This window comes from Lethenteron reissneri, unplaced genomic scaffold (genome assembly GCF_015708825.2).
Source record: "Lethenteron reissneri isolate LAM-NWPU_2019-01 unplaced genomic scaffold, ASM1570882v1 scaffold_115, whole genome shotgun sequence".
Lineage (NCBI taxonomy): Eukaryota > Metazoa > Chordata > Hyperoartia > Petromyzontiformes > Petromyzontidae > Lethenteron > Lethenteron reissneri.
Genome location: NW_026890838.1, coordinates 825,582 through 836,007, shown reverse-complemented (window position 1 = coordinate 836,007; position 10,426 = coordinate 825,582). Strand labels below are relative to the sequence as shown.

At 44.3% G+C, this 10,426-nt stretch overlaps 1 protein-coding gene across 5 annotated transcripts in view; it reads left to right on the top strand.

The window, feature by feature from the left end:
* Positions 1-1,740: 1,740 nt before the first annotated feature.
* LOC133361593 (zinc finger protein 91-like) overlaps positions 1,741-10,426 on the top strand; it is a 28,165-nt gene continuing 19,479 nt past the window's right edge. For 2 of the 5 annotated variants that reach the window (XM_061580525.1, XM_061580522.1), the window contains exons 1-3: positions 2,582-2,620; positions 4,449-4,571; positions 7,827-7,949. In XM_061580525.1, coding sequence (XP_061436509.1) covers positions 7,900-7,949 — 50 coding nt within the window. In that variant the 5' untranslated portion in view covers positions 2,582-2,620; positions 4,449-4,571; positions 7,827-7,899. Of the gene's footprint in view, positions 1,798-2,581; positions 2,621-4,448; positions 4,572-5,994; positions 6,042-7,824; positions 7,950-10,426 lie in introns of those variants that run through there. The other 3 variants (XM_061580523.1, XM_061580524.1, XM_061580526.1) reach the window with 3 other exon arrangements.

The following is a 10,426-nucleotide window of genomic DNA, read 5'->3' as shown; positions in this document are numbered from 1 at the left end:
GCTAATGGTAAGGCCCCACCTCTTGGTGGCAAGCTCCAGGTTCAGCAGCAGCACCTCGAACTCCTCTGAGTGAGCAGCAATTAGCAGATCATCGGCATACATAACGTGGTTGAGCAATAGGGAGCCATCCCTTGACCGCACCCGGGCATCAATCAGCCTCCCATTGTATCTGTACCAGATGGTAATTCCTCCGAACAACGTGGTAAAAATATACGTACAATAATGTGGGAGCCAGACATCCCTGTTGCACCCGAAGGTGCTAAGGGAATGGCTCTGACTCACGGCCACGTAGTTTTACGCTGGGCCGCTCACCATCATTAAGGTCCTTAAGGATCGTGAGCAGAGGGTCAGCGACTCCGAAAGCACGAAGAACAACCCAGAGCCCAGGCCTACTGATGGTAACATAGGCCTTGACCAGGTCAATAAAGCAGAGATGTAGGTCTTGTTGGAATTCCCTACACCTCTGCTGTAGCAGACAGACAGAATATATGGCATCTGTGCAAGACCGCCCTTTCCTGAAACCACATTGGGGCTCCGCAAGCCTCTGCTCAGCGTGTCTAGCAAGGCGATGTTGAATAATCCTTGCCAGGACCTTTCCCGGCACACTGAGGAGTGAGATGCCCCTGTAGTTGTTACAGTCTGTGCGGTCTCCCTTCTTAAAGAGGGGGACCACCAGGGCATCCTTCCAATCCTGTGGAACCCGTCCAGTGGTCCAGACATTGACTGACACACATAAAAACACAAACGCACATTGACTTACACACTGACATGGAGCCATGCACACATCGACTAACACACACACAGCGATTGATACACACACATGGACCGAGACACACACTTGGACTGACACACACACACAAACACATCGACATAAACACACAGACACATCGGGCGTTGTCCTTTCGAAAAAGACAGACACACAAGTGGACTTACACACAGACGCATGGACCTACACTCACACACATATGGACTCAAACACACACATGGACTGACACACACATCGACGTGGACAGCAATCCCCGATGATGGCACAGCTATCAGCATCGTATCAGTAAATTGCGGGACGTGAGCAATCGAAACAATAGAAATGCATAGAAGAAATAAGCTGAAATAAGTGTACATTAAATACCAGTAGTACGCACAGGTAAGTTGAGAAGCAGGCTCCAGTATAGATTATAGACTGCCAGTACGCTGACTCAATGACATAAGCATTGCTACAGTGGACATAAAAAGCTGGCAATACAGCCAGCAGCGGGAAGGATGCCGTGATACACTCACGGCCTCCTCCGCGTCATGATGGTGCAAGCGTGTGATTTCAAAAACATATGGTTAAACCATGTTTCTCGCGTAATGTGCGGAGTTGGCCTGATAACTTTAATCTAAATTGTCTTCTGCTTGTTATTGTTTGACTTGCATCACGCTGGGATTTTTTGCACACAGCGTTGTAATACGGTGTTTTTTTATGGAAGATTTTGCTGGTTTATCTAGGATGTTTCTGTTGCGCGTCGTCGCTTCAAGATGTTCTCTTTCATAGTTTGTTCGTTGCGGTTGCACCCGACTCAAGAGCCGCATGGCTCACAGGGCTATCTATACCTACTAAATTAAACTTGAAGTCAAGATTTAAATAAACTTAAACTCGAACCCCGCTCTCTGACGTCCCCACTACATTACCTCATCGGCGTGAGACACGTGGAGGTGTGCCCCGCTAATGACGTCATGTCACCTGCTGCTGTCGCGTGACGTCACGAGACTCGAGGAAGCTGCCGATCCACGCGCGCGCGCTCACTGAGATCCGAGGTGAGAAGTTCACATCGTGGTGGTTGTTGTTGTGGTGGTTGTTGTTGTTTACCCAGGTAGAGCCTCGCTCTGTCTCTCTCTCTCTCTCTCGTAGGGATATCAATTGAGTAACAGCGAGTATGGAATCGATGTCCAGGTTGGAACATTACAACGTGGGGCGTAGCCTCATGCCCTCGCCTGATTGCATTTGCTTTAATTCTCTGCTTAAGTTCAATTTGGTCTTCACCTGGCTCACTACTTTGAAACTTTTTTTTATTTTAAATGTTTCTACAGTTTTTTTTATATCTTACCAAGGCCAAGTCCACTTGAGCTATACCGCTCTTTTTCAGAAGCGACCTGCCCACAACAAAGTGGCTTATCAACGTGTGGAAATATCTGTCGGTCAAATACTCTAAACGCGTGGTGATATTGACTCTAAACGAGGAGGGGAAACCCGGAGGAAAATCTACGCGACCACGGGGAGTGAGACACGCAAACTCCAAATATACATCCATAAAGTCACGTAGAAGGGAAGTAATTAAATAATAAAAATTAAACATAAAATCATTTTCACGACGTTTCGGCCACAACGCAAGCAGCCGTCCTCAGGGCTATGCTGCAGGTCTGTCGGGGAGACAGCGTCAGACGCTGTCTCCCCGACAGACCTGGTCTTCACCTGAGGACGGCTGCTTGCGTTGTGGCCGAAACGTCGTGAGAATTATTTTATGTTTTATTTTTATTATTTTATTACTTTCCTTCTACGTGACTTTACCGAAAGAACCAAGAAGATGAATCCCTGCAGTCACGAAAGCTTTAAATCGAAATTTATACATCCATAATACAGGTTTGTTTGGGTTAGATCGTCTAACTATATAAATGTGTCGTTAAACCGGCCACCACCCGACACTGCCAATTAGTAAGGGTTGGTCACGTAAACAGAATGTGGCCAATTAGTCACTAGTACAGCACACCGATTGTGTGTTGGAGAGCCAAGCCACAACATTTACAATTTGAGTACGACGTTTCGCCAGTAATTACAACCAGCATCATCAGGCGATAGCCAAATGTTGTGGCTTGGCTCTGTGGAAATATAAATCGGCTCGCTGGGATTATAGCTCAGCATGCTAACCATTGCACTACCGCTCCCCACTCACGCAAAACATCGAAAGAATAGTATTTATTCAGTACTAGCTAAGTTACCCGGCTTCGCACAGGTCTCAGTAATCTGGCTTTGTTAGAATCATTTATTTCAGACAATGAAGTCGGTAAATATGCATTTATTGTAACGGTTTTTCGGTTGTGTTATACAATCGCAGGGCTTGTTTGTTTCATAATGAGGGCAGCTTTTAAATCGTTGCCCTCGGAGAGCTTCAGGATAGACAATGTTGGATGTTTTGCCATCTAATGGGTTTAAATCAAATGAAGCTTAAATTTTGGCATACATGTCGATAGCAAAGTAGCAAAGAGCTCTTTGCATCTCAAGAAGATATTGAAGCTGCAATTTAGTACCATGATCCTGAAGGCAAAGACGTCCATGGCGGAAATCTTATTTTGTTTTGGCAAGCCTGTTGCTGGGTCAGTTTGGCGGAGTAGGAAATGGTAGCCATCATCACCTTGCAGGATTTGCATCTTGCTGTTGATGACATTGTTGCAATGCTGATCTGTGGTAATGTAGGTTGGTCATTAGCTAGTGTCAGCAGACTGCCAATGCGATTATGTACCTGGCCCTGCACTTTAAATTTGAGAATGTAGCCAGATGTAGTGATAAGTTGGTTGGTGCCAAAACATGTAATTTGGAAGCATCAGTTATATCTTCTGTTGTTTCGGAATTGGTTTGCATAGGTAGTGTTTGCAGATATCAATACATGAATAGGCTTGGGATGGTCATTAATTGGTACAGTTGCAGCATAGCCCTGGAGGGTCTCCTTTTCATGTCATTGCATGGCAGTAGCCGCAAAAAGTAGACATGGAACCAATGGCAACTACTGAATCAGAAGTGTAAATGGAGTGAGGAATGTGTGGAAAAGAAAGACTTTTCCTTTTGGCAGCAGGGTAGGCACCTGGTTGTAGCCATTGTTGTGCTGTTTGCAAGCTGCCTTGTTTGTTGGTTGACTGGAGTTTGATTAGCTGTGGCAGCAGCCATTTCTGCTGTGTTGGTTTTCTGTGAAGCTCATTGCTGTTGAGGAGTTCCATTCGCTGATAGTGCAGGCATAGCAGCACTGGCAGCATACCGTCTTGCTTCTTGGTTTTCAGGAGTGTCATTATATTATCAATATGTGCAGCCATGGCAGTCCTGGCAACATGCTCTTGTTTCTTAGTGTTCAGGAGATTCATTAGCTGTAGGTGCAGCACAGGCAGCATGCTGTCTAACTTTGTGTTAAGGTGTTTCATTAGCTCTAGGTGCAGCCATTGCAGCACTTGTGCGAATGGCATCAATTATTGTAATCGGCTTTGGTGAAGAGAAGTGCACGTTTTCCGCGAGAAACATTATAGGTGGAGGTCAAAGTTAATAAACATAAAAAAGAGTAATTAGTGTGTGAGTGAACGCTATTTAGAGATTGTTAAATAAATTATAGTTGAATGTCTAATCGTTGTAGGAATGTGAAGACATAAGCTGCAAAGGAGCGCACATTCCCATACACCGCATGCTCAAGCAGCTTTTGTTTGTCCAGATATTAAGGGCTGAACAGGCAAGACATTGGCGAGAGAAGAGATTGGAGGATGTGGAGGTGATCGGACCTGCTGATGACTGGTGCCAGGAGTGAAGATCGGCCTCTGTGGAAGAGGCCCATGAGGTATGTTGCACGGCAGTTAATAGATATTTGCTCTGCAACAACGATGAGGTTGGAAGAGCGACGCCCACATGAATGGGTGGAACGCTGGGTTCCTAAAACCCAGAAAGACAGTGGGGAGCACAGATGGTTCATCAGTTAGGCATCCATTAACACTTGGATCATTCCCATTACCTGCTGACAAGGAATCCACACTTACATGGCCTTAAATTCCACCTATCATGGCATTAGCACTGCGATAAGGTTACTTGCAATTCGTCAGGAATGGTGGATGTTTTGTTTATATAATACTAGCGGTAAGTACCCGGCGTTGCCTGGGTGAAAAAGACAGACACACATATCGACCTACACATGCAGACATTGAACGACACTCACAAAGACATCGACTTACACAGACACACATATGGACTCACACACACAGACATCAACTTTAGATACACACACATGGAGTTACACACACAATTGGACGTACACACATACAGCAACTCTCAAACACATTGACCTAAGCACACATGGAGTTACTTGCTTCTTGGTTTTCAGGAGTGTCATTATATTATCAATATGTGCAGCCATGGCAGCCCTGGCAACATGCTCTTGTTTCTTAGTGTTCAGGAGATTCATTAGCTGTAGGTGCAGCACAGGCAGCATGCTGTCTAACTTTGTGTTAAGGTGTTTCATTAGCTCTAGGTGCAGCCATTGCAGCACTTGTGCGAATGGCATCAATTATTGTAATCGGCTTTGGTGAAGAGAAGTGCACGTTTTCCGCGAGAAACATTATAGGTGGAGGTCAAAGTTAATAAACATAAAAAAGAGTAATTAGTGTGTGAGTGAACGCTATTTAGAGATTGTTAAATAAATTATAGTTGAATGTCTAATCGTTGTAGGAATGTGAAGACATAAGCTGCAAAGGAGCGAAGTAATTCTTTGTAGTGCTTGATGTGGGTATTAATAGTATGTGTGTGGTGGTGTGTGTACATATATAATTAATCTAATTCTAGTGCGTGTATTTGCATGCTTTTTATTCCTTACCAGTCGATGTAGACTTGATGTATTTTAGTCGTAGCTGTTGTATAGTATCTATGTTATGTAGAAGGAGGTCGGTAGTGTTGGTATGTAAATGTAAATATTTTATAATAGTACATGTTTTTAAAATAAATATTGCAGTGTGTGTTAGAGGTGAGCCGTGCACGTGCAGAGAGAAAAGTAAGGAGCCGGAAGTGGATACATTTGGCGGCAAAAACGCAGGGCTGATAATAGGGAAAGATAATATGGTAAATATGAGAACAAATATTGTATTGCAGTGGAGACACTTATGTTATGGTAAGTGCGTCTAATTATTGTATACTGTGTTTGCATGTGTGGCACACCGGAAGCAGTGAGAATGCCCTGGGCTTTAACACATGGCAAGAGAAAGAGAGGGGGGAGGTGAGGAGTGGGGTGGGTGCAGGTGGTACAGGTGTTGAAAGTGAGCAGGTAAGCTAAAAGTAGTTAGAAAAACACTAACTCACCCGTGAGGACGCATGGAAAGTTTGGGTTGTGTTGGCGCAATTTGGTTCACAAAAAAATCTACACAAGCACAAAGTCTGCTTTATCTTCATAGATTTATACTATTTTTTGTCTTGGAATATTTTGTCTATACAGTTTCTCCGTGTTTATTTCAATTGTTTAGTTTATTTGGAATACAGTACAGTACTTATTTCAATTGTGATGTCAATTTTAGTTTACGTTTACCTAACGCCATTACTTGGGTAAGGCTTAAGTATTGAATATGACACTTTTAGCTTTCGCATGGCAATTTCCAAGAACATAACTCCGCGATATGCAAGGGGCTGCTGTATTTTTTGTCTATTAATGACAGCAGAGGCATACGAATTTTCAACAGAAACTACATCTCTGCATTCTTTATTTAATAAAGGCCTAAAGTAACATAAAGAGGCTTGGGTCTTTGGGTTGTTATTTGTTTTCAAAGATATGCCTCTGCTCACATTATTTGAGGATTTGTATGATTTTGGGCAGGACGGTCTAAAGCTTGAATGACCAGGTGAGCGAGCCATTTCTTGTTCAACTTGGCTTGTGACAGAAATTCACTCTGGCCCCATGCATTACATAGCATCTTCAATAGCTAGGCAGTTTGAAAAGCTCCCAATGGTCATATTAAAACCATTGCATTCTTTACGGTTACAATGATATGATAATCGATGCCTGGTTATAGTTAAAGGAGCTTTACTTGCTGGTCAACCATGTTACATTTGCTGATGATTTGGTCATGGCGACTCAATGAGATGGAATTAGGGAATCTTGTTCTGTGCCTTGATAATTAATTCCATCATGACATGGGGCCTTGCAAATGTTCCACTAAAATAAATCACTGGCCTGGGAATTTCATGTCATACAACACTGCACCTGCTCAACTCTGCATGAATAATCAGGCAGTTCTACAAGTGTTGGAGGAGCTCCCATACCTGGTTAATGTGTTCACGACCAGCTCTGGTTTGGCAGCCAAAGTCTCACTTAAAATTAGTCGAGCAGCATTCTTTCATTAGACTGTGTAACACTGTGTGGAAGGTGCCTGGATTTTTGCCCCATACAAAGCTTTGAGTGTCCATCGCCACGGTCTAGTCCGTCTGAGACCATCCCTCTCCCTGCCATACTGGCATCGCACCCGCCCCTCACCCTTAATCCTGCGGATGTTCGACGCAAAGGATGGCACCACTTAGCCACTTTGAGCTGGCCCGTGGGTCACGCGGCCACGACGCGCTTGTTGGCGAACACAAAAACAACACGTCCCACTGGGCGAAGACCCCTGGGTTGGCCCAGGACACGCTGGCTGGAGTATGTTGCTCGGCTGGCCTGGGAACGCTTGGGAATTCGCCAGGATGAACTAGAGTCTGTCGCCAGGGAAAGGGGAGGCCTGGATCGCCCTATTCAGCATGCTGCCACCGTGACTCTCACCAGTACAAGCATTTTTAGAACTAACGAACAAAGCTGTCATTCTTCTTGGCCACAGATATTACTCTGTGGATGCAAAATATGAACTTATTTAAATGACCATCTGTGCTGGCTTATACAATGAAGGCTGGCCTGCCTATGATTAATCCTCTATTCAACCATACTATATTGTATTATAAGCGTATACATCCTTAAGATGTCAATATAGAATATAATCTGGAGTCTCTTTGACAAGCAATGCTGCATTGATTCGGTCATGAATTCCACATTCCCATACACCGCATGCTCAAGCAGCTTTTGTTTGTCCAGATATTAAGGGCTGAACAGGCAAGACATTGGCGAGAGAAGAGATTGGAGGATGTGGAGGTGATCGGACCTGCTGATGACTGGTGCCAGGAGTGAAGATCGGCCTCTGTGGAAGAGGCCCATGAGGTATGTTGCACGGCAGTTAATAGATATTTGCTCTGCAACAACGATGAGGTTGGAAGAGCGACGCCCACATGAATGGGTGGAACGCTGGGTTCCTAAAACCCAGAAAGACAGTGGGGAGCACAGATGGTTCATCAGTTAGGCATCCATTAACACTTGGATCATTCCCATTACCTGCTGACAAGGAATCCACACTTACATGGCCTTAAATTCCACCTATCATGGCATTAGCACTGCGATAAGGTTACTTGCAATTCGTCAGGAATGGTGGATGTTTTGTTTATATAATACTAGCGGTAAGTACCCGGCGTTGCCTGGGTGAAAAAGACAGACACACATATCGACCTACACATGCAGACATTGAACGACACTCACAAAGACATCGACTTACACAGACACACATATGGACTCACACACACAGACATCAACTTTAGATACACACACATGGAGTTACACACACAATTGGACGTACACACATACAGCAACTCTCAAACACATTGACCTAAGCACACATGGAGTTACACACACACATATCAACTAAGAGACACACACATGGACTCACGCACATACATAGACTCAAACAGACATTGGCCTACATACACATGGACTCACACACACATTGACTTACACACACACATGGACTTACACACACATAAGGACTAACAGACACATGGACTAACACACACACATATGGACTCACACACACATTGACTGACGCACATAGACACACACAGTGACTTACACACTCATATGGAGCCATGCACACACATCGACTAACACACACACAGCAACTGACACACACACATGGACTGACACACACACTTGGACTTACACACACACATTGACGTACACACACACATCTGGCGTTGCCTGGGCAAAAAATACACAGACACACATAGACTTACACACACACATGGACTGTACCTAAACGCACACACATGGACTGAAACACACACACATCGCCTTACACAGCAATCCCCGATGATGCCACAGCTAGAGCAATTTCCTCTCTCTGGCGAGCCTTAGCGAGGAGCAGTTTGAAAACAAAGGTCTTCTCAGTACTGGCAGGTGCATTTGTAGTCTCAATGTGTTCCAAGATGTCCGTGTAGCCTTGGATTTGTGCATGCATGAGCTTTAGTTAATTTTTGTAAATAAATTTACGAAGCTGTAAAGCATAAAAGCATATTTAATGTAGGATCTCTTGAACAAGGGCATGCAGGTTGTTCGTGTAGGGCATTGGTAGTCTCATGGACGCGAGGTGTTTAGCACCAATGGAGTGCAGTTTGTCCTGAAGGAGGATGAGGGCCTGTTTGAAGATGACATCAGAAAAGTTGACGTCGAGGTTTGTATTTTGCCATTGAGCTCCGTGGAGGATTTCCTCAGTCATGCCCTCTTTGTATTTTTGGCAGAGTCCCATGGGGTTAGATGGGCTGCAAACTTTAAGATGTCTGCAGAAGAGCAATGTCAGTTGGAAAGGGGACTAACCAACAGAAGCTTCTGTCATAGCTTTATGAAGATGGTGATCATGCGCAAGAATTGCACGAAGATTGCAAGCTTACCTGTATGTTTTACAGACAACTCCTTCGACTGTTTAGAGGTCTTGGATAGATTTGTGCCCTTTGGCAACATGTAGAAGCATTGCGAGAAAGTAGCACTGCTGATTGTTGGGATGAACTGTGTAGACTTGTCCTAGGCATCCAATTTATATGTCAGCAGCACATCGCTTCAAATTTTTTTTAGCAGTCCATGTATAATAGGAGGGAACTTAATAGAGCAGGTTGGCAGCAAATGGGTAACTTAGGCACGAAACATTGAACGCCATAAGGGTGGTATCTTGTGGAGCCAGGGCCTGTTGTTGGGCATTTCCTTTGGTGACGTAGATGCGTTGACCATTTTGGAGGTGAAGTGGCAAATGGACGACTGTGGGGGAACGGTCATTGATGGAGAAGCCAAGAATTAAGCAAATGGGCTCATTGTTGCTGATGTATGTTTTTTGGAAAAAAAGTTTAAGCTCATGCACACTTTGTCCCTCTGTTTTGTAAGGCAACAACAGGTATGTCAGAGCCTTTGTTCATGTATTGTAAAAGATATTTGATGGCTTTTTTTAGAATAGCAGAATTTAACATTAAAGTGGGCCTGGAAGATATTGCAGAGGAGAGGGCAGTAGGGAACGATCCAGCAGTTGTGAACCTTAATTAGCGAGTTAGTGGCAGGTCTGAGCGTTATTTGAAATCCACCATGCTCAGTATTTCTGTGACGATGTAGAGGATAGCCATCATGGGCCAACTGAGTTTCTTTCAAGTAGTTGCATGGATACCTCTTGGTACAGCTGTGGTCTTGCATACATGGCGCATTTGGATAGAACTGGCCACATGGGCCATGGACCATTTAGTTGCAGACCACATAGGAAAAGGGCAGGATCCTAATGGGGGTGAGGTAGCGCAGCACTGATTATTGTGTCAATGTGAATTGTATGAATT